Raw genomic sequence first — 24128 nt, 5'->3', positions numbered from 1 at the left:
CCGGCTGTGTTTTGATGTGTCGGGGCTCGGCTTCGTCTCACGGAGCTGCCTGTGGTTGGGTTGGGAGAGAGGCTGGCTGTGGGAATTGGGGTGTAATCGCTGTGGGGTGTGGGGGTCCTGCTGCATTGTGCCCCGTTTGGGGGCGCTGATCCCGCTGAGAAACCCCAAAACTGTGCGGCACCAGGACAAACTGCCCGGGGGGGTCACCTGCAGCGACAGGGCCTTGGTGGCGGTCAGAGGGACACGCACCTACAGAGCAGCGGCTCTGCTTTACGGGGGAAAGCAAATTTATATTCTATATCTGGTGTATAATAGATAAGTTTATGTTATCTATCTGTGCTGCAGCCTAAGGGTGCTTTGGGCTCAACGTGTGTGTCAGCCCCAGTGTTGTGCATGGGGTTGTTGCACACCCCAGTATCACTCAGGGCTTTTTCACACCTGGTGTTATGCACGGGGTTGTTGCACGCCCCAACATCACTCACGGTGTTGTTGCACACCCCAGTGTTGAACACACAGTAGTTGCATGCCCCGGGGTTGTCCACAGGGTTGTTGCACACCCTAGCATCACACATGGGGTTATTGCACACCCTGATGTCACTCACAGGGTTGTTGCACACCCCAGTTCTGTGCACAGGGCTGTTGCACACAGGGGTTTTGAACTCCTGAATATCATGCATGGGGTTGTTGCACACCCTGATGTCACACAGGCTTGTTGCACACCCTAATGTCACACAGGCTTTTTGCATGCCCCAGCATTGCACACAGGGCTGTTGCACACCCTAGCATCATGCACAGGGTTGCTGCACACCCTGATGCCGCTCACAGGGCTGTTGCACACCCCAGTTTTGTGCACAGGGCTGTTGCACACCCAGCGTTACACACGAGGCTGTTGAACTCCCGAGCACCACGCATGAAGCTGTTGCACACCCTGCCATTACACAGGGGGCTGTTGCACACCCCGCTGTCACTCACTGGGTGGTTACACACCTAGCGTTGTACGCGGAGCTCTTGCACACCCAGCCTCACACCCAGGCCTGTCACAAACCCGGCAGGCGGCGCCCACAGCTCCCCAGCTCCTCCCGGCTCCGCTACCTCCAGGCCGGCGGAGGGCGCCCGGTTGGGCCCGGCCCGGTGCAGCCCAGCCCGGCCCGGCTCGGCCCGGCCCGGCCCCGTGCTGGAGGAAGCGGAAGAGGCAGCGGCGGGGCCGCATCGCCGCCGGGCAGCGCCGTGAGTGGGGCCGGGGGTGGAGGGGGGGCTGTGGGGTTTGGGTAGGGGGGGGGTCCCGGTGTCGGGGTTGTGCTGAGGGGTCCCCTCTGAAATCCTCTCCGCCCCCCCGCTGGATCCGGGGCGCTGGGCCTGCTGCCGGGTGCCTGAAATTGTGATTAATTTTACGCAGAGGTGGCCGAAATGCTGCTCCCTTCGTGTTTGGCAAAGGGGGTGAGGGAAATGCCTGCTGGGTGTTTGCAGAGTGGGGCCAAGCCTTGGGCTGAGCCTTGCCCTGCTGTTCTTTTAGCCCTCTGTGTGTTAAAAGGGGCTTGATCCGAGCCTCACGCCCTCACTCCTCCTATAAGAGGTTTTTCTGCTGCTGTGCAGAGCCCCAGGAGGAGCTGGGCCTGCAGGGAGCTGTACCCCAGGTGGCTGTGCTGAGCCAGCCCCTGTGTGCAGGGTGGACACATCCTGCTCCATCTATTTCCCATTAGTGTTTTTGGCAGGCTCTGCCTGTGCCCGAGCAGTGTGCCAAGCAGCCGTGCAGCCTTTCCACTTCATATACAGAAAAAGGACTTGAGGGTTGACAATCCTCGCACCTTGGAGGTAATTCATTACCTCTGGTAATGAATTATGTGGTGGGAGTTTGTAGCTGGGATCCTTTTAGGTTTGCGCTCAGATCTGGGATTTGCAGTAGGAAGATTTCAGTTCCTGTTGGAGGACTTCTGGGCTGTTTTGTCTCAGATAAAACCCAGCTAACCGCAGGAAGAAATATCTGGTAACTTAACCTGTTCAGGAGTGTAGCATTTGTGCTGCAGATAAATCGTTTTCCAAAATATTCTTTTCCCTGTGTCACCTTCTGGTGTTGCCTGACGCTTCTGGAAGGGTCTCATCCATACAGTATTTATAATCACATGCCTGGGATGATATAATAGTGGCGGACATTGCCAGACCCTTCAGAGATTAGTTTGAAAGGAAGGAAACACAAACCCAAGAAATTATAGGGGAGTAATGGTTGCCCAGGCCTGTTGGGTATGGCCAAGTGGTTCCAAATCAGCTGCTAATGATGTTTCCTCCAAGTAGCTTCTTGTCCCTGATCTTCATGAACATAATTGATATATGGTGGGGGAAAAAAGGCAAACAGCAATAAATCTGTGTGGGTCCATTGAGTCATTAGTCTTGTTCTAAAAGGCTAAGTGATGGCAGCCTCTTTTGTTGCACTGTGATTTGGGAATCTGAAGTGATCATTAGCTGAAAGGCAATGCTCAACCTCCAGTATTTTTTTTTTCTTCCAGAACCATGCAACATGGCAGCAGCCATGGAAACTGAACAGCCGGGCCTTGAAATCTTTGAAACTGCGGGCCGTGAGGAGCAGGAGCAGAGAGAGGAACAGCCAAAACTGGAACCTTACTATGTAGAGAGACATTCCTGGAGCCAGCTCAGGAAACTGCTCACGGATACGCGGAAGTATCATGGGTATATGATGGCAAAAGCCCCGCACGACTTCACGTTTGTTAAGAAAAATGATCCTGAAGGACCTCATTCTGATAGGATCTACTATCTGGGTAAGCTTGCTGGGACAGCCTGTGTCTTGACTAAACTGTCACTGCAGAGGCTGTTGGGGTTTGACTTCAGCTGTGCTTGCAGTGATTTGGCACTGTAAATGGCACTGTGAGCAAACTTCTTGGAGCAGGTCCTGTGGTAGAGGAGTGCTTGTGTTAAAAGCTGCACTAGATGAACATAAGTCCACGAAAATCTGAGTCTGGGTAAGAAGCAATGGCTAGAACAAAGGACTGGAAGCCAGAACCGTGTTCTAGCCCCATTGCTTGCTGCTTAGGCTAGTTGTTTTAGCTCTGATTTGTGGTTTAGATTCTAGATGTGCTGTCACAAAGCTGCTGATTCATCTCTGTTCCATTTTTCAGAGAATGGGGGTCGTAATCTTTAAATAAAGTTGAGTTCAAGCACGTTGAAGGTGATGGGCTAAGGCTGGCAGGGCTAATCCCCCTGGGATGAGCTCTGGCTTCCTGAGCTGAAGGTTAGGCTTGGCCTTCCTCAGTGCATGTCTGCCTCCCTCTGGGCTGATCCCCACATGCCCTGGCAGGAGTTATCAGAAATCTGAACAGCACTGAGGGAGATGAGCAGGAAAGAGACATTCAAACCTTCCTAAAGATGCATTATCTTTGAAACACAAGCTGCATTGTGCGGCGTTTCAGCCAAGGGAAAGAGCAGAACGGATCTTCTTGAATTTAAAAGCTTATAAAATAAGACCTCCAAGAAGGAGATATGCTTCAGGCAGCATGTGGTAAGTGTAGGGGTAGTTCCTTGTTCTCTTCCTTCTTTGTGATTTACCTTTCTGTGAAACAGGGAATTGCCAGTGCGAGGCTGCAGTGCAGAGACTGTCAGTACTTCCTCTGGTAGGCAGGACCTGCAAAACTGTTCCTGAGCATCTTATGAGAGTGTTTGGATTATTATCAGAAAGCTAATACATTTTTTTTTTTCTTCTCACTTCGACAATAGCCATGTCTGGGGAGAACAGGGAGAACACGCTCTTCTACTCTGAAATTCCCAAAACCATAAACAAAGCTGCCGTCCTGTTGCTTTCCTGGAAGCCTCTCCTGGATCTTTTTCCGGTGGGTCCTGATTTCTTTCTTGCTCTTTAGCCGCATAGCAAGTAGGCAGGCTTTGAGGTTGCACCTGTAAGCCATCATTATGGTCTGAAATCTTTGAAGGTTCTCCTTGTACTTGGCTAACTCTGCAGCCATCTCGAAAACAAGCCCGGCTTTCTCATCAGGCTTTGGAGCTGCAGCCTTTGTGCGTCATGAAAAAATGTGTGTGCTGCTTGATTTCTCCTTTGCCAGCAGAGATTGCAAGTGCTAATTTGCACCAGATTCTCTGCTGTGAGATCCTGGGGACTGCGGAAGGAGCCTGTAGTCTCCGATAATCGCTGTCTTGCAGGGGGAAGTGATGAGTCCCCCTGAGGATCTGTCAGTGGCTCCGTGACTCATGCTGAAGCAGAGGATCTCTTTCCCACTCTCTGGGACGCGTGTCCCCTTCTCACCTCTGTGCAAAGCAAGCCTGCACTGGTCCCCCATGCACCGTGGCAGGTTGGAGGAGGCGGGACAAACCCCGCGTGGAATTAGGTGTGTTGTTTCCCCGTGCTATTTCCTGAGGCTGCCAGCCAGCCATAAAATTCATGCTGTGCTCTCCTCCCACCTGACCAGTCACTGTGTATCTTTGCAAAAGTTAGCAGAGACCGTCCTACTTGTTCTAGAAATAACAGGCCTTCAGCCTGATCTTTCTCAAACCAGCGTGCGTTGGAAATAGTGCCAGTCGTGCTAAGGGAGAAGTGGCTCTCGGGTTCACAGATGTGTGGGATCGAGTTATGGCCTGCACCTACGAGTGCTGATGGCAGAGGCAGAAGCAGGAGTGGGCTCCTGGCTGCCAGCAGGATTCTGGAGGAGGAGGAGGGTGTCTGCACAGCCATCTGGTCCTGGAAGCTTGGCATGCCGAGATGCTCTGTCGGTATAGTAAGGAATGCAGAGCAGGGGTGTTGATTGTGCTTCTCTGCCCGTTTTCAGGCCATCCTGGACTATGGGATGTACTCTCGTGAGGAGGAGTTGCTTCGGGAGAGGAAGCGAATTGGCACCGTCGGGATTGCCTCCTATGATTACCACCGAGAAAGCGGCACCTTTCTGTTTCAGGCTGGGAGTGGAATTTATCATGTAAAGGACGGAGGTCCTCATGGATTCACTGTGAGTTTACTCAGCTCTCTTGTTCTACCACAGTACTTCTATCCTCTAAGCTAGAAGCAAAGATCATGAGCATGAGTTCTTGCTGCGCAAGTAGCCTTGACAACAGTTGAGACATGGAGAAATCCCCCTTAGGGGTGCATTTCCATGGTTGTAGAAACATGGATGGAAATTAAAAAGAAATGTTTTAAGCTGTGGTGGCAAGGCATGACACCAGATTTCGCTGATTTTTTTTGTAAGTAGGAGTGCCAATAAAAGGCAACGCAATGGTTGGGATACTTTGTGCTCTTTCACGTAGTGAGAAGTCACGTCAGAGGCAACTTTTCTTCACTAGCTGTGGTTTAGAGGTCACTGCTCAGCAGTCAGTGCTGTGTTACAAGATTTGGCCATATAACGTTTGGAACAACCAGGCTTTACTCTTTGCGTGTGCTGAAGACGGGCTTCAAAGCCGAAACCATTTCATATTATAACAAATGCTTGTTGTCTGTCTGACTCTGTCAGGTGGAATTTTCTGTATCTGGAGTTGTTTTTGGAGCACCAGATTATTATATTTCCTACCTGTCTGTTTTTAGGGTGCTGTTCAGATTTCTGATTCAGATTTCTGATCTGTCTGATTTGTGTGAACTTTTTATTTTATTTTTTTTTAATCCTCAGCACTGGTGAAAGAGATCCTGGTGGGATCTGTGCAACCATGATAGAAGCACATTTATCCCTAAAAAATATCTGCATAGCATTTCCCTGTGTTGAAAACAGATAGCTCTCGTGTAAACCTGTGTATCTGAAGTCAGCATCCACACTGCTGTGATCTTAGAGACCTGATAATCCAGTTCAGTTTCTGTATGTGTGTTTTTTGTTTTTTTTTTTTTTCATTGCTTACTATTCTCTTTTTCCTCTTTCAAACAGCATCAGCCTTTAAGACCCATTCTGGTAGAGACCAGTTGTCCGAATATCCGGATGGATCCCAAGCTTTGTCCAGCTGATCCAAATTGGATTGCCTTTATCCACAGCAATGACATCTGGATATCTAATATAGAAACCAGAGAAGAGAGGAGGCTAACGTTTGTGCACAATGGTAATGAATCCTGAATTAAAATCTCTGTACCTCCTCTGCACTTGTTCTTGCTATGCTGAATTAAGCAATGGCACCTGGGGTTCTTCTGAAATCTGAGGGAACGGCCACCATCTACTTCACGTGGGATTTGATTATTTGTCATGTTCTACATGTTTCTTCCATGGCAAATATTGTAGGATGGTTCTTTTCCCTGTGGAACTAGGAAAACCAGAATCTGTCAAAATGAGTTATTTGTTGAATACATATGGAAGGGCTGTTCTCCTGAAATGCTGCTTTTTTTTTTTTTTTTTTTTTTATAATACTGGAACAGTCTTTTTTTGTGTGAAGGAGCTGTGGGTGGATTAGAACTGGAGGAAAGTTTCTGTCAGTGAAGTCAGGCTTTTTAGAAACAATATAGACAGTTTCTGAATAGCACCGTGCCTTCTGCTGGTGCCCTCAGACTTAGTAACTTAGGTCTTTGCTTCCTAACCTTCTCCAACTCCCTTTTAGACACGTATCCTGGAGGAAGGAAAATGGAAAATTGTGAATAAACTTATGCCTAAAAATCCATTGTATTTTGCAATTTAATCACGCTTCATGTATTTAAACTATATCATTTAATTTTTAGCTAAACTAAAATTTCTAACACTTCATAATAATGCTTTAGCTTATTTAAATGTTAGATATTAAAATATTATGTAAGTACATTAAAAATAAACCGTAGCAATGACTCCTTCTCAGATGATAATTATTTATGGAGCGCTGCTAAGTTACCTCCAGGGTAACAGGAAAAATATTGAAGCCCTATGGATATGTCATCATGTTGAGATGTTATGTAAGTGTGTTACTTTTGGTCTGTACAGTGAATGAAGTGCTGATAATTTTGTTTTTCTGAATGTTGGTGTTCTCAGTGTCAGTTGTTTTTTTTTTTCTTTGATTTTCTTAAAAGTTGTGAGCTCAGGTAGAATGTGTTCTCTCTTGGATGAGTACATGGAAAACTGAGAGACTAATTGAGTAGGAGTAAGGAGGGGAGATGGCTTTCCTTTCCTAAAAGAAGCTGCAGTGTCAGAGAGGATTAGATCTTTCCCAAATAAATCAACAGAGCAGGGTGGAAGCAGAAAGCAAATCTGCTGAGAAGCCAGATTTATTATCATGTAATTGTTCCCCAGGGGTTGAACTTGGGCCATGTTTGGGATAACGCAGAACTGGTTTGATTCTGCAGTACATCATGAACTAATTCTTCTGTGTCTTTTTTTAGAACTGGCCAATGTTGAGGAGGATCCAAAATCTGCTGGCGTGGCTACTTTTGTGCTGCAGGAGGAGTTTGACAGATACACTGGCTACTGGTGGAGCCCAAAGGCACAGCCAAGTAAGTGTGTTGGATCCAGCGTGTCTGACAGGCAGAAGTAGTGGCCCCCAAGCTGTGCTGTCCAGGGCAGAGTTCATTTTTCTGTCACTTGTCTTTATCCAGGATAGGAATCTTATAGTTCAAAAGGAGTTAGGAGTATCTGTGATGGTGGGTGTGGTACAGGAGCCTTGTTAGCACGAGTTACTGGAGGAAGAGTCTTTCCTTCTCACGATAGCAATAAGAGTTGTGAGAGTCTTGGGGTGTTTTGCTTAGTGAAGCATGAATCACAGACTTCTCTTCATCCTTCCCACCTGATTTTTCTGTTGGGAGAGTGCTGGTTTCTGCAGTACCAATTACGAGATCTGCTCTGACCAGGAAATCTTAATTCATTTGCAGCACTGAATGGGGGTAAAGTTCTTCGAATTCTTTATGAAGAAAACGATGAGTCAGAGGTGGAAATTATTCACGTCACATCACCAATGTTGGAGACAAGAAGAACAGATTCCTTCCGGTACCCCAAAACTGGTGAGAGCCTGATGACCTTGTGTGGCTGTTCTAGGAGATGCACATTTTATTCCAGGTGCCTTAGGCCAGGGACTCTCCTAGCTTAGAGCAGGGGGTTAGAGACATGTTGTATAGTCCTTAAATGAGTGTCCAAGTGGTGGAAATTTGGAAAAACTGCTGCTGTGAAGGTTAGCTTAGTCACTGGTGGCTGCGCTGGTTTTCCAACCGTGTGGTTACTAAGAGCTCTGAGTCCAGGTCTCGCAGGAGCTGGCAGAAACCCTACCTGATCATCGCTATTTTGGAGCTGCTCTCTCAGATCCTGGCACAGAGAAGTTGTTTCTCGTTACAGCCTTGTGTCTCTGAGGGAATAGCTGCAAAATGATACTGCTTTGTTTTTTTGGAGGGGAGGGTTTCTGTTTAGCTGCTGGTAACCTGGTGCCCTGGTAGCTCAAGTTTTGAAGTGCTCTGGCCTCAGCGATTGCTGTTGGGCTTTGAAAATTCTGCGTGCTTGCAGCCTGCCAGAAAAAAACACCCTGTCATATTTTCAAACAGTAAATGATATGAAAGCCTCAACAATAAAGGAGTGAAGGCAGGCATAAAGAAGAGCAGGTGGAGTGCTGCTGGAAGTGGACAAGTGAAACCCGTGCGGCCCTGCTGAGGGCCACCTCACTGCCATGTGTCAGGTGTATAGGGCCAGTTTGAACAGCCTGACCTTTGCTCTTCTGAGCTTTCACTGCTGTGTCAGCAGGGCATAGTGACCACTGACCATCCCCAGCTGCAGAATTACATGTAGCTTCAGGTCTTGTAGATTCCCTGATCCACTGGTAAAAGTTTTCTGCTTATGATCCTCATTTACCACTTACTTTGAGGAATGGGAAAGGCTGTGTCAGCCTGGGAAGCAAGAGATGGTTGCTCGTGTTTTCTCAGTGCTAGTGTACGCCTAGATTTCTGAGGGTGTTTCGTCAGAGTTTTATTCAGCGTTGAGTCTCAGCAGTTTAGGAAAATTGGACAACCAAAGCCTAAATGCTTTTAAAACAATTAAAGTTTTAATCTCTGGCTTCAGTTTCCAATCTGAGCCACAGGGGCCATAGCACTGTTCTGCACGTTGTTACGAGGGCAAAACTTGAGTCAGCGTCTTACCAGAGGGAAGATAAGTACTTAAATAGGACAACTCTGTTGCCCAAAGCAAATCACTTCACCTCAGTGCATCAGTTTGTGTGTAGAACTGGGTCGATGAAGTGGGAGTACCTTGCAGTAGCACTGAGAATGCTCAGAGTACGTGGAAGTGACCACATATGGCTTCTTGTGGATTGACTGGCAGCAGCTTTTTTCTTTATTCTTCACATTTGCTGCAGACCAGGTCCCAGCCTTTAGCACTTCAGGTGCTGTACAGCTGCTTTGGGCAGGCATTCTGGAGAGAGGTAGTTGGGTTTTCAGTGTTCAATACAGATAAGTAGTTTTTTTTTTTAATCTTAACTTTGCTAGTCATGGCAATAGATTTATAAGAATGCAGAAAGAAAGTCTTTGGTTCCAGAATGAGTTGCTTTTTTTTTTTTTTAAGACGCTCAGTAGCATTGGATCACTTTTTGCACACTGCTTTCTATTGAACAATAACAACCAAAATAATCCAAAGCTTGCTTTGATACCCTGATTGCTCCTGTGCATTTACTTCCAGCTAGTATGTGCATCCTTTGACTGTGGGAGGGAAGACTGTGACAGTAGCATGGCTCTTGATCAGATCTGCTTGCAGAACTACATCACTGAGTCTGCTTCATGTCTGCAGTCTCTTTTTTTTCCATGCCTGATTCTTTGCTCTCTCTCGTGTATGCAAGTAGGCTGTTTGATCAAAGAGCATTGTGCTCTTTCCCTGTTCCATTTCAGTATGAATAACGCCACGATAATCCATCAGTTCAAGTCTATCCTATTAAATTGGTGCCTGACTGCTAACATCTGTTTTTATAGGTACAGCAAATCCAAAGGTCACCTTCAAGATATCTGAAGTGACAATCAATGCAGAAGGAAGAGTAAGTTCCATGTTCTGCTTGTTTTCTAAATAAATCCTATTTCTTTGAGTCTTTTTGGTAAAATACATTTCAGTATAAGTAAACTTTCTTTGTTGTGTTAGCTTAATGGCTTCTCTGGAGGCAGTGCACGTGGCTCGTTCCTCTGCAGATACTTGGTGTCTGTGTACAGCTGTATTTCTCAAGGCTGTCCTTTTCTTCCCCACCATTGGTTTATGAACTTGGCTGCAGAGCAGAATGTTTTAGGTGAGGACGGTTAGACTTTCTTGTGTGACAGATCTCCTTATTGGCTGCAGATACGGGGAAAATTTGGTTGCAGAGAGAATATATCACCTTATAAAAGCACGAACATGTGAGCGATGAACTTTCGTTTCACTCCAGGATTTTTTAACAAACACAGAAATTTCCATAGCCCAGTCCAAGATCTCCAGACAGCTGGGAAATTAATAATCTTATCAAACAGACACAGTAACAGCCATGCATTGTTGGGATCCTCTACTCAGCTACTTCAGCCATCACCACTGACCTGCTGGGGTAGCAATGCTGACATCAGCCAGCAACATCAGGGAAAGCCATCAGGTCCTGTGGGGTACCACTGCCTCGTCCCAACAAGGACAGACTGCAGAACTGCCCATCATGATTTAGACCCACATTGATAACTGGATGCTATGCAGGATGTTCAAAAACTCAGTGAAAACACCTTACAAAACAGCCCGGTACAAATCCCCTCCTCCCTTCCTTTGTATTTTACATGGGGAAACTGATTGTTCAAGTGACTTGTCCAAGACAAATGATGGATTTGTGAGCAGAATCCAGATTTCTCAAGTCTTAGCCCTGGCTGCTCTGGTGTCTGGCTGCAGATGGGGTGAAGCCCCTGTGTTGAAAAGGCTGAACAATCTGAATGGAGTGAGCTGCACAGAAGAAGTCTTCTGTGTCCAGACTCTCATTGTGCATGAAAACTGGTTGTGCGGGTTCATCTCAGTGTCACTGAATTGCTGCTTTGTCAACAGATTGCAGATGTTGTGGATAAAGAGCTAGTTCAGCCCTTCGAGATCCTCTTTGAAGGAGTAGAGTACATTGCTAGAGCTGGGTGGACGCCAGAAGGAAAATAGTGCGTATGTTAATCCTGTCTCTGCTTAGAGGGTTTGGGGCAACACAGTTAGAAGCAGAATGTAGTGGTCCCTGTCTCCAAGCTTAAGCCTGCTTTCATTTTTGCATTGCTACAAACGTGTTTGTGTGAAGGGGGTGATTTTTCCCAAACCCAAACAGTCCCCGTTGTCTTTCCCTGGTACCTGGCCCTACTGCTTTGGCATTGGGCACTCACGGCCTTTGATGTGTGTGTCCTCTCAGCATCCCTGTGAGAGAGAGTGCAGTGCTATTATCCCCATTTTACAGATGGGGAACTGAGGCCCAGAGAGGCTAAGTGACTTGCCATAGTCGCTCAGGAAGTCTGTGGCTGAGGAGAGAAATGAGCCCAGGTCCCCCAGGCCCTAGGCTAGCGCCCTAACCACTGGACCATCCTTGCTGACCAGGCTTACTGATCAGAAAACCTGCTGTAAGTGCTACTTACATTTGCATGTCATTTTTAACCCTGTAGATGATGTAGTACAGTGTCTCTAACTCACCAGAAGCTTCTCTGGAAAGTGCACTTCTCCAGCTCTTGAATCTAAAGCTGACTTTCACCTTTTCGTGTATTTTTTTTTTTCTTTTTCAAACGTGGAAGAAGTGAAGGGACACATTTACTCCATTGTCTTGCTTTTTGCAGGATTATTTTTAGAGCTACATGTAAAGTCAGAAGCATGGCAGGGTCTCCTGCCAGTTCATTTGGCAGGGTCAGCTTGCCAGTGTTCTCCGCCAGGTATAGATTTAAATTAATATTTTCACAAGTATCCTGGAACATCAGTTAATTTTTTTCTGCTTCATTAGTCCCTCTGATTTTTTTTTCTCTTTCTCCCTTAAAGCACAATCCAATTCTGGGGGAATAGAATTAATTAAACTTTTCAACCTGCAGTGCTTATGCAATATTGAAATGAAGTGAAATAGGTTCCTAAGTTATAGAAGAGGTTTGTTTTCATGGGTGAGATTTTACATGTGGCTTTTTTGCTTAATCTGGAATTGAACATTCTTGACTCCCCTGAGATGCTTAGTGGTAATAGGTGTATTTTGAGGTTTTTCAGATCTGTCTAACACTCATGGTTGCATGTTATTTTCTCTAATATCTGTCTCCTCAACAGTGTCTGGTCCATCTTACTGGATCGCTCCCAAACTCGACTTCAGATAGTCTTGATCCCTCCTGCATTATTCATCCCAGTAGAAGATGATGCAATGGAGAGACAGAAACTCATCGATACCGTACCAGATTCTGTTACGCCTTTCATAATTTATGAAGAAACAACAGACATCTGGATAAATGTAAGAATTTCAACTTTAGCACTGCCTGACAGCTTGTTGTTCAAGACCCTATCAGTAACACTTGAGCGATGTTGGTGTTGCTGTGCTGCCTAGGAGACTATTCCTGTTGTGCAAGTTCTGTGCCTCTTCCTGCAGTAAAGAACTCACAATGTAGAGAGAACAAAAAGATCTGGGGTGTGAAAGCAGAGCTGCTTTGCTTGAGGCTGCTTGGTGATCAGAGAGCTAGGAACAGAGCCCAGGACTCTGATGTTCCAGGCAGCCCCTTTACCCACCGACACCCTCCAGCTCATTTGTGCAGTTGTTCACCAGCAGCAGTCCCAGCAGGTGAAGTATTCTTCAACCAGTGAAGATGTTTCCAGGCGTTATTTGGGGAACAAGTCTCAAAAGTCTGTTAATAATCACTGAAAACCCTCCTTGACCACGTACATTCTGGTGAAATAGATTCCTGGGTAATGCTCTTGGAGGTGTGTTGTAGGGTGACGCTGTGTGACAGTGGATGCTGGCGTGCTAGGCTAACACTTTGAAGGAGTGCTGCTCACAGTTCTGCAGGTTAAAATCAGTGTCTCTAAAGCAACATCCTGTTGGAGGTGCCCCAGGGTGCAGGACAGCCTGAGAGCTGCAGTCACTGGGGTGTAGTTGCACCTTTCAGCAGAGAGCATGGTCACAAAGCCTTCCAGTGATCGGTCTCTATACTCTAAGTACCGTCTATAATATTATTTTATTTTTAGTAGTAGTGTACGTGGTTTCAGGATGGTGCAGTGAGTTGTCCTGTCTCCATTATCTTTACTGGCTGGAGTTGTTTTTTTACTGACACCTCATGCCGTGCAGATAAATGCTTCTGAATGCCTCAAAAAATTGTCCCCTGATGGAAGAGCTGGCATCTTCATGAGTGGGAAGATGATGACAGCTCATCTTTCTCTAAATAACCCTTCCCTTCTGGGTTTCTAGATAGCACTGGACAGAGGAGGGCACTGAGCTCTGGCATCTTTGGGTGGCTCTCATAAGCTGTCTGCAGACCTGGACCCATCTCTGTATCTGAGCCAGAAAGGCAGGTGCATAAAAACTTACTCAATTCCTTCTGTGGCCAGGATTTAGAGTTAGACGAGCAAGAAGCCAGGATCTGTGCAGCATGTGGCTGTTGTTTGCAGACACCCCCAGCTCATAAGCATCATTAGGTCTCCCAGTAAGGGACAGAGTGCCACAACCTCCTAGTGTGAGCTGTGTCAGAGGAACTTAGATGCGACTTCAGTGCCCGCCTCCTGCTGATAACACCAGTCCACTGTTCTGTCTCCCCAGATCCATGATATCTTCTATGTTTTCCCTCAAACCCATGAAGACGAGATAGAGTTCATTTTTGCTTCTGAATGTAAAACAGGATTCCGGCACCTATACAAAGTCACCTCGGTTTTGAAGGAGAGCAAGTATAAGCGGTCATCTGGAGGTCTCCCTGCTCCAAGTAAGTGAAACTATTCTCTTTCACTGGGTGTTTGCTGCTGGCTAGTGGGGAAATGAATGTCTTTCCAGGTGGCAGGAATCATTGTCTCGTTGGAAACTCCTCTTGTTGCCCCAGAAAGCACTTTGCTGTACAGTCATTCCACTTGAAATTGTACAGGGGTTGTTCTGTATTCAGCGTGCCTTAGCTTCAACCTTGATTCTTCCTTGTTGACTACAGGGAAAAGTTTCACAAAATCAGATACGAAATGAGCCGTGATGGTGTAAAATGCCCTCAGCTTACTTAGTTGACAGTGGTGGGGTTGTTTGTTTGCTCACTGCTGTAGGTTAATCATTACAGCAATAACGTGGCTTTCTCTGTGCAGGGTCCAATGTATCTGGTAGATACACATTGGTTCAAGACTTGTGTTTGGAAGTAAAACCAACACAGTCCCTGTCAGCCTTTACAAGCAGATTGTAGCAGAGAGGCTGACAAAGAACAGTTTGAACATATTGCAAAAGGGTCCATAGAGGGCCTCCCTGTCTGAGGGGGCCCACTTGTTAGTCCCTTTAAAATGAACATATGTGCTTGGCAGCAAAACCTATGATATGACAACTATTCAGAGAATTCCTATCTGCTCTTAAAAACAATCATGGTATTGCTGTATAGACAGAGATGTTAGTAGGAGAAAATTACTGGCAGCTGTTGCAAGTGGAAATTGAGGAAGAGTAATTTCAAGCAAAAAAATTCGAGGACCATGTGCTTCCAAGCTGCAGTCAAAGTTTGGCCTTGCTCAAATACATGGTATAACTGTGTGCAAAGCTCCTGGAATGTTTTTTCCACAGTATGTGTTCTTTCATTTACAGTTTCATGCTGTGATACTTAATTTACTTGTTGTGTGTTGAAGGCACTTGCTGAGCTCTGCATGCAGAAAAAATACACCTTATTTTACGAGAGTTCCTAGCTGTATGCAGTTGTGTTGTTGTTTCTTTCCAGAAAGCATTATATTGGGTTCATTAGATTTCTGTGAATGTATACAACTTCTTTTTCTTGCTAAATCTCCCTCATTCCAAGGGAAATGAAGCCATCTTATAAAAGCAGAGCTGCTTCCCACCCCAAAGCAAAAGTCTCCACTTTTGACACCTGAGACTCCCTTTCCAACTTTTTCAGGATAAAACCTCATTTCTGTGCAAATGACAAAATGTTTTAAATAAATGAGCAAGAAGCAACCTAGCCCAGGCCTTAGGTTGAGAGCACCTGTGAATCCTCTGATACATAGTTCAGAGTGCAAAATGTACGAGCCCTAACACTTGTCTCAGTAGCTGGCAGAGGTGTGGGTCTTCTGTAAAGCCACATTCTCTTGGGTTCAGTCTAGCAAAAAAGTTTGGAAAGAAAAAATATCATTGTGACTGTGTGGTGTGTAAAATCTCTGTATGTGTTGTGTTTTTTTGTTTGCTTGTTTTTTGCAGGTGACTTCAAGTGCCCCATCAAAGAGGAGATAGCCATTACCAGTGGGGAATGGGAAGTGCTTGGGAGACATGGGTCAAATGTAAGTATCTGCTCTTGCTGTATGATATCTTGCAAGCAACACACATGTGCTGGAGGACAGCAGTGCAGAGAAATGGTCTCAGGGACCTCACAGATAAGTACATGTTGCATTAGCGAGGCTCTGCTCCTTTTTGGCAGTGAAGGAGAGCATCACAGGCAACATTAGATGTTTATCTTCCTAACAAGTTTTTCCCTCTAAGTTTAAGCCTTAAAGAGAAGGAAGTAAAAATACTTTAAAGCATTAGCGAGGAAATTCCATGTGTTCCATGAGAACCAAAATGTTGTGATGATGTCCAGCTGCTGTCCTGGAGCCAGGAGATACCTGTTGGAGGGGTCAGAATAAATCTATCAGCCATGTCTCTCTTTAGCCAGAATGCACAATGTTTGTGTACCATGTAGCCTCTGAACTTGGACAAGGAGGTAGGGAATGCTCCCAAACTGCTGCTCTTCTAGCTCTAAGTTGGCCAAATTTTACGACCATTTGAATGAAACAGCAGCTCAAGGAGGACTGTTGGATTGATACGGAGTTTGTAAAGGTCTGTGATAAAATCCTTTCTAAATGGTAGTTGGAAATGGGGCTAGAGGACAAAGTGTGCAAGTTGAGCTGCCTTTGAATCTGTTCTGTTGTCTGCTCAGAAAGAAGGGGCAACAGGTGTTCGTAACTGGCAGTGTTCAGGACAGCTAGAACAGTCGTTTGGCTTGTTCCTTACAATTTGCTGGACTATAACTCCAAATTATGGAAGCGGTGGGGAGAAGACTCAGTGGGGATAGAAGACCTGGGCTTTTCTTTCAAGAACTCAGTATTGAGGGATGTGTTGTTTTGTTTTTGACAGATCTATGTAGACGAAGCCAAAAAACTGGTGTATTTTCAAGGCACAAAAGACTCGCCCTTGGAGCATCACTTGTACGTCGTTAACTACGAGAATCCTGGAGAAGTGAAGCGGCTGACAGAGCGTGGTTACTCTCATGCCTGCTGTGTCAGCCAGGTACCATTCGTTTGTGAGGCCCTGGGTAGGCAGGGCTGGCTGTGTGTTCTGCTTTATCAACCAACCTGGTCCTTCATCAATCAATGGACAAGCTTGTATTTAAATGCCACTGTTGATTTTGCAGGTCTTTTCTGGATTTTGGGATGTTAGTATCAAAATCCAGCTGAGGATTGTAGCTTCTCAGAGCCTATCTGCTCTTATCACCAAAGAGCCCGGACTTCCTGGGTTGATTTGGTTTCTAAACATCTGAAAGATCAAAATGCAGAAAGAACTTATCCCTTTTGCTTATACTGAGGAATTCACAATAACGTTCTTTTTCTCTCTAGGATTGTGACATGTTCATCAGCAAGTACAGCAACCAGAAGAACCCACACTGTGTGTCACTTTACCGGCTGACAGGACCTGAAGATGATGCAGCTCACAGGACAAAGGAGTTCTGGGCTACCATTTTAGATTCAGCAGGTAACAGCTTTGTTAAGGAACTGCCAAACGGCAACCAGGATCACAGAGTGAAAGATTTCCTCGAATATGCTCATTTTGGCTTTGCTTCTTGTGGGTAACTCTTGGCTTCTCTGTGAAGCTCATGCTCGTGTGAGAAGTTCTTAGATGAAGTTCTTAAAGGAGTGACACGTTCAGCTTGGAGACAAATGGGTATAAAATGGCTGTGAAGGAATTCAGAGTGGAAATTATTAAGTTTCTATTGCCAGAGCCAGTAGAAAGATTAGAAAGCAAGTTTTATCATTAGCAGGGGTGGGTTTAAGTGAGTTTATTTACTCTTGTACTAAATGTGCGTTATTGAGCATGCTTCTGGGCCTCTGGGGAGGGCCACTCACTCCTTAAATAGTTCCATGCTGCAGTCTGCTCATGTCTGTGCGAGCTGGCTCTTAGGCTTTTATTTTTCCACTGTGATTCTGTTACTTTTCATCTTTCCTTCCCTGAGGCATAGACCAAATCCTGTGCTTTCCATGTATTAATGCAGCGAATCCTAAATGGAGTGTATTAATGCAGCGAATCCTAAGCAGGAATGGGAACGTGACAGGGCTGAGAAAGCTCTTCTAGGGCCTGGGCATTCCCAATCTCTGCCTTGTCCCAGCCACATCCATTGGAAGCACGGGAGAGCTGCGTTATCTGGGATGCACCAGGAGTGGTGTTGGGGCAGGGCTGGAGCAGAGCTGCATTATTCATCCATTCCCTGTTAATCCAGGCTTTGTTCCTTCCCATGGCAGGTCCTCTACCTGATTACATTCCCCCAGAAGTGTTCTCCTTTGAGAGCTCCACGGGGTTTACACTCTACGGGATGATGTACAAACCTCACAATCTGCAGCCTGGAAAGAAGTACCCCACTGTGCTTTTCATCTACGGAGGGCCTCAGGTGAGTGCAGTCTGTGGGCAGTGGGCTGGCCTGGATCACTTCGTTCCCAGCTCTCCTGTGTGCACAGCTCCTGCTCTGTGCTGGGGATAGCCTACTAAGCCAATTTCAGATTTTATTTACTGTAAATGTTTTACACATTTTTACAGTGTAAATCTTTCAAGATCCCTGCTGTAGGATTCCCTCTCTTTGCTTGTGGTCTGCTACGAAATTGGCTTAGTAGGTATCCTCTGAATTTCTTTACATGAATGCTTATATCATTGTTCTTCTATTCTAGGTACAGCTAGTGAACAACCGGTTTAAAGGAATCAAATATTTCCGTTTGAACACCTTGGCCTCTTTAGGCTACGTTGTTGTTGTCATTGATAACCGGGGATCCTGCCACCGAGGACTGAAGTTTGAAGGAGCCTTTAAATACAAAATGGTAAGTGCAGCTCTGAATCAGGTTCTTCGTTTTCAACCCCAGACAGGTTTGAGTGCTGTTTTTATCCGAACTGAAGCACCAGTTTGGCACAGATGCCCAGCATCGCTTGTGTAACACTGCCTAAGTTTGGGTGGGAAACCACTTGTAGTTGAGTGGAGTGGATGTGAGGGAGGAAAGACGCTCGGTGTGGAAAGTGTAGTGTCAAGTTTTGAGCTTGCAAGCTTGTCAGGTGTAAGGGAGTGTGATTTGTAAGGGGATCTCTGATGCTCTGAGCAGAAATGCTTTGCTCTCACGATGCAGGATAGTTTCTTCCATAGCATGGGTTACAACTCAGAGCAGTTCCTGTGTCAGGCTGGAAAGGGGAAAAATGTTTGGCCATGTGTACTGGCAGGGACAGCCTGTGCCAGGCTCTCGCTGTTGGGAAGAGCATTTTCATGCCTGGAGCTGGAATTCTGCCTTGCCTTTGTACAGCAAAAAGTAAAAACACTGAGAAATCTCCTTTGTCCATAGGTAAGGAGGTAAATGAAGAAAAATATAGTTACTAGGTGTCTTAGCATGTATTTATTGTCTTAGGAAAGGGGTCGTCTTTCTGTAACATGCCCAGTGCAATGGAGTGCTGGTGTCTGGACGGGTGCTGTGCAGCCTTTGGGAATCCTGAGAATTTAACTTTTGTCTGGAACTAACAACTTACCTTTTCTCTCCCTTCCCAGGGACAAATTGAAATCGATGACCAAGTGGAAGGGCTGCAGTACTTAGCATCCCAGTATGACTTTATTGATTTGGACCGTGTTGGCATTCATGGCTGGTCCTACGGAGGCTACCTCTCTCTTATGGCTTTAATGCAGAGGTCAGATATCTTCAGGGTATGTTCGTACATTGAGTACTTCTTCTGGTGGTGCAGACAGAATTTTTCCTTTAATCGTGTGACCTCCCTCAGGTGTTCACAGCACAAAGATTTTTGAGCTAGCTCTAGACAAGTGGGGACACAGTGCTCTGCGTGTTTCCTTCAAGAATCTTCTAGTTGAGTGAGTTCAGATGAAAGTTGCTTTTCTGGTATACATTCCTTCCACAGTATTTCTAATTAGGCTTCCAGGCTTTGGTTATCCTTTTTATATTTCTCAGACAACAGATCTGAGAATCTATTCACTCTTTAAAGCTAGTGCTTGCTAGCAAGCCACAGCGCCTTTTTAAACCAGCATTCATTGGGTACTGTGAGAGCTGTTATAAGTTGTTCTGTGATCTTAGGTTGTCTCTTCAGTTTTCTGCTCTTGTGTTTCTGTCTGGAGTGTGGGGATGAGATGCTCTCCCTCTGTAAACATGCTGTCACTGCTGGGCTCTGAGAGGTGTTTGGGACTGGCACGCACGTTGGGTCTGTACTGGGAGAGCTGTGTGATTCAGCTTTTCAAACAGAGACAGTGATACCTGGGCAGCCTGTATAACACGAATAGAGATGTCTCAAATCAGCAAATGATATTTGTGCTGCTCTTTCCCACCTCTCCACACAAGTTTGCAGCCTTCATCCTCAGGGGAGCGTGGTGTGACTGCACCATCACTCTGCCTGCTTGCTTCCCCCAGCTCCAGATGAGCCAGACATAATCCTGACCTGACGGGAAGGTGCTCTGTTGTCTGTGAGGCTACCCACATTGATGCATGCAGGGTCTTTTGGGCAGAGCACACTTGTGTCCAGGAAACCAGGCATGTAAGAGGAGTGTGGGGTAGTTCACGTAGACCAGTTTTACTCTGAGAGTTTGTTCTTGTGAGCTGGGGTGAGGAGGAACAACAGTTTGCCCCGTTCAGCTGAATGCAGAAGGATATTCCCTCTAGAACTGCATAAAAGAGCTTTCTTTAAACTGATTGACTGTCGAGCTTGCAATAACTGTGCTGGTGTAGCTCCACCAACCTGAGGTCACGTGCTGAAGGTGCCTCATACAGTCTCAGCTGTTGCCTGCTTTGTGCCAGCTGAGCTCTTCGTGCTGTGAACCAACCAAGGGAAACAATCCTGCTGAAAAACAACACCACCGTCTCTTCCTCCTCCGGTCTGACCTATTCCCAGATCAAATTTGTAGCAGTGCGCTGCACAGGGCAACCTGGCAGTGGGGAGAGGTGCCAGAAAGAGGTGCTTGTGATTACATGACTTGAGACCACTATAGCAAATGGTCAGGCTGTTGGTGGGCAAATGTTGGAGGCAGCGATGTGCTAAGAGCTGAATATTGCCTCAGGATATATTTTGTTCTTTGGGAGTCTTCTTGCTTTGTGCAAGTCCAACCTCAATCATTATTTTTCTAAAGTCATGGAAAATCTTTGAATTATTACTTTAAAAAATACCTGGCCAAGGAAGAGTCTTTGGTTTGTTTTTGGCTGGTCTTTTTTCACAAGCCTCTCTGCAAGCTTGTGGTAGGTATCCAAGGGGAAATGCTGAGTCCTGGGGAGCTTTCAAGGCCAATTTCTGTTAGACATTTATGTAAACGAAGGTTCTGTGACCCAGAGCAGAACACTGCATTTTGAACAAAATCCACTTACCTCCAGCAGGACTTGCAGGTGGTATATTCAGTGTTGCTTCTGATTTGTCTGTAGGATCTTCCTGGTTTTCAGCAGCTGCCTGATTTTCAGTACACACAGTCTGTAGTTGAACTCTGCTCATATATATTTATATATTGACATATATATATTGACATATATATATATATATATATATATATAAATAAAAGTTGCATTTGCAGGTTGCTGTTGCCGGAGCACCCGTCACGCTGTGGATTTTCTATGACACTGGTTACACAGAGCGCTACATGGGCCACCCGGATCACAACGAGCAGGGATATTACCTAGGTTCGGTGGCCATGCAAGCTGAGAAGTTTCCTTCTGAGTAAGTTTGCTTCTGGCTTTTCCTTTCTATTCCTGTCAGGAAAGTTCAGGCCCCACAGACATGTATTTATCTCCCTTTTCTTGGCAATTAAATCCTGGAATCATAAATGCTAGTATTAAAACAAAAACAGCACTAATAAACTTAATAGACTTGAATGAACATTTGCATAATTACAGACTATTCCAAGTAAGCCCTTTTATTCTAGCTGTAATTAAAGACCATCTTTTATGTCTAAAGAAATGACAAACACATCCCCAATTATATGATTAGCACTTCAGAGTTGAGTTAAGCTAGACAAAAAACAGTCAATCAGGATGCTTTCTGCATGCTCTCAGTCTGTATCAGCACGGTGTTGTCTGCAGAGCAGGCTGAGATCATGGGCTTTCTGGCCAAAGAGCTGAAAACCAGCAGTGATTCTGAGCAAGTGTTAAGCCATTGTGTTGTCCAAGCTAGGAAATGCTTCTGAAAATAATGATGTGCAGATGAAAGGTCTGACCATGATGTGCATATGCAGGAAGAACTTGTAGAGGAGGAAAGGAATGATTTGGGACCAGCTGCTGGTCCATTCAGAGCGATTCACAATAGCGAAGTCACTCTTCAATGCTAATGTTTTTACTGTCGAGTGTTTTTGGAGGGGTGTCTGTGGACTGTGAATGACTGGCAGATTCTGGGATACTATTTAGCAATGTTTGTTTCTTGCTTTTCTCAGACCAAACCGTTTGCTGCTGCTACATGGGTTCTTGGATGAGAATGTTCACTTTGCACACACTAGTATTTTGCTCAGCTTTTTAGTGAGAGCTGGGAAACCGTATGACTTACAGGTAAGGCTGGAACCAAGATGTGAAAATGTTATGTCTGTCTTTGAGGAGTACAAAATTCCAGCTTGTAACATGGCAGCTTGGAATTCTAGGATAAAACTCAATTTTATTTATTTTTTTTTAAGTGGGAAACTTTATGAGTAAACCAAAACATTATTAGGCAAATGAGCAGTTAAGGCTGCTCCCAAGGAGCTCTGCAGTTTGGAAGCAGTACAGCAGTGTTTGTGCAGCGTGGAGCAGGGTTATGTATTTAATTAAACCCTGCTGGTTCTGTGCAGATGCAGCCCAGGTTATCTTACGCTGTGCTGCAGAACTGGAAGCGTGCTGATTTACATGATGGCTCTGAACAGGATCTGCCTCTGTTCAGCCATGCTGATCACCTCCAGCTAAGTACTGGCTGCATTACTGGGTGCAACGGGTTGTCTCCAGGTTCAGGCAATGGAGGAGGGAAATGTATTAGCTCGAGTGCACACAGAGCTAGTAGCTAGTGCAGGGAGTTTACATGTACATTTTGAACCTGGCTCTGGGGCCCAAAACCTTTGTGGATACTCATGACTTTATTTTATATTTTAGATCTACCCTCAGGAGAGACACAGTATAAGGGTACCCGAGTCGGGAGAGCACTATGAACTCCACCTACTGTATTACCTGCAGGAGAATCTGGGCTCCCACATTGCTGCCCTGAAGGCGATGTAACTGACCTCTGCAGAACTCTGCTCAACTGGCTGCTTTACTGAATGAGGAGATGCAGGAAACTAGAGAAAATAGGATGGAACACTGCATTTTGGTGCCTGCCATGTGTACACACACACACACACACACGGAGACACTTTTTTTTTAAAGTAAATTCGGTGCCATACAGGAAATTAAAGGACGGTGGCCTAATAACTTTAAAGCTTAAGATGTAAATAAAATCAAATGTCTGTGGTGTAATGCAGTACCATGGGTGTTCTCTTGGGGGAGGAGCTGAAACTGAAAATAACATACTTCTACAGCACCAGAACTTCACATTTTAAAAGCATTCTGATCTAATTGATGTATTTTTACAGTGTGTTCCTAGGTATCTTATTACATAATACTAGAAGGTGTACTACGCAGCAGAAATTCACCTGGATGGTTACAACTTAAATTACATTTTAAATGTTATCGTATAGTTTTTATGCTTCACGAGGGGGATGTGTCTCACTTCTGAGAAGTCAGTCACAAGTTAGACACATCTCCTGTCTAGATGCCAGTTGTTTTTAAAAAAAAAAACAAAACACTTTTAACTGCTTCCTAAATATTTTAAATTTTGGATTCAGTTGAGTTGATGCCATGTTCTTTTCAATTATTTCTTCTCTCCCCAGGATAAATCCTGCCCTTTTATTTTTTTTTCTTTTCAGCAGCTTGATACCCTGTCCTGATTGTACTTGATTTCACCTGGGGAAGTGAAGCGATGTTTTACTGTAATGTGGGCATAACAATCTTTTATTCTGAGATGCAAACTAATTTAAGACAAAGAACTGAAACTTTGTGGATTTTAAAACAAGCTTAAAAGTGTAGCCCATTTCTTGTTGACATTTTTCCCTGCTGTTCATTCTGGAGCTGTTTTTGCAGTACTGTTTTCTGACTGTCACATCAGCATGATATAGGTATTTAAATCCTGTTACAATTTTAATATACAATACTCTAATTCAAAGGTCTGCGGAGAATTTGGTGAGGAGAGACCTTACGAACACTACATGTGAGGCAATGTGAACTGTTGTCGTGAATTTCCTACTTTATTCAAGGGATTATTTCTCAGACTCGCACTCTTTTCAGTCCTCCATTCCTGGGTCATTTCTAGCACTGCTGCCTAGCATGATTATGATGCTGTATTTGAGAACCCCCTCCCTCTGTGTAGCTTAAGGTAACCCACTAAGCCTAAAAGATCTGCAATCCCAGTTGTGTTTTTGTTAGTGAGGTTTTAACTAAGCAGCAGGCTTGGCTAAAAAGCATTGCGTGTGAAGTCTCTTTTAACTTGCAACAAGTCGTTTAAGATAGAAATCCATAGCAAAATGATTCTCTTTAATCCAGGAAATTCTCCCCTTGGGGCCTGCCTCTGAGACTCCTATAAGTTTTAATGGTTTTCTTAGAAACCTAAGAACTTCCTTTTCTTTCTGTTTTGGTGCTGGAGAGAAGCAGAGCATGATTTTTCTTTTCATCTTTTAAAAATCTGGAATCACTCTCAGTGTTTACGCTGTTAGTACTCCACATGTCATAACCTCGTATTTTACTCGCTTTTGTACTGTTCAGCTTGACCCCAAAGCTCCGGGATTTAACACAATCTGGTTGTGTTGTATCAAACCGCATCATTTTTCAGTGAGGCTGCTGGACATATGCACCAAAGCAATCGGGGCTGGTGCAGTTACACGGCTG

At 45.2% G+C, this 24128-nt stretch overlaps 1 protein-coding gene across 1 annotated transcript; it reads left to right on the top strand.

The window, feature by feature from the left end:
* The first annotated feature begins 1151 nt into the window (after positions 1-1151).
* Positions 1152-22664, top strand: DPP8 (dipeptidyl peptidase 8). Its single transcript, XM_032194709.1, has 20 exons — positions 1152-1227; positions 2502-2771; positions 3724-3836; positions 4785-4958; positions 5859-6027; positions 7265-7375; positions 7751-7879; positions 9821-9882; positions 10890-10990; positions 12114-12291; positions 13588-13747; positions 15193-15272; positions 16105-16257; positions 16584-16719; positions 17484-17629; positions 17904-18050; positions 18761-18913; positions 20771-20913; positions 21623-21734; positions 22305-22664. The coding sequence occupies exons 2-20, from the start codon at positions 2513-2515 to the stop codon at positions 22425-22427; spliced, it is 2649 nt and encodes an 882-aa protein (XP_032050600.1). The 5' UTR covers positions 1152-1227; positions 2502-2512; the 3' UTR covers positions 22428-22664.
* The last annotated feature ends 1464 nt before the right edge of the window (positions 22665-24128 follow it).

This window comes from Aythya fuligula, chromosome 11, assembly GCF_009819795.1.
Source record: "Aythya fuligula isolate bAytFul2 chromosome 11, bAytFul2.pri, whole genome shotgun sequence".
In the NCBI taxonomy this organism is placed as follows: domain Eukaryota; kingdom Metazoa; phylum Chordata; class Aves; order Anseriformes; family Anatidae; genus Aythya; species Aythya fuligula.
This window is presented reverse-complemented; position numbering and strand designations above follow the sequence as displayed.

Bases quoted from the DNA above. Each gene is read 5' to 3' on its own strand.
- DPP8 (XM_032194709.1), top strand. From the start codon at position 2,513: ATGGCAGCAGCCATGGAAACTGAACAGCCGGGCCTTGAAATCTTTGAA. The intron at 13,748-15,192 runs GTAAGTGAAACT...TGTTTTTTGCAG, and splicing joins TGGAGGTCTCCCTGCTCCAA to GTGACTTCAAGTGCCCCATC. The intron at 21,735-22,304 runs GTAAGGCTGGAA...TTTATATTTTAG, and splicing joins GGAAACCGTATGACTTACAG to ATCTACCCTCAGGAGAGACA.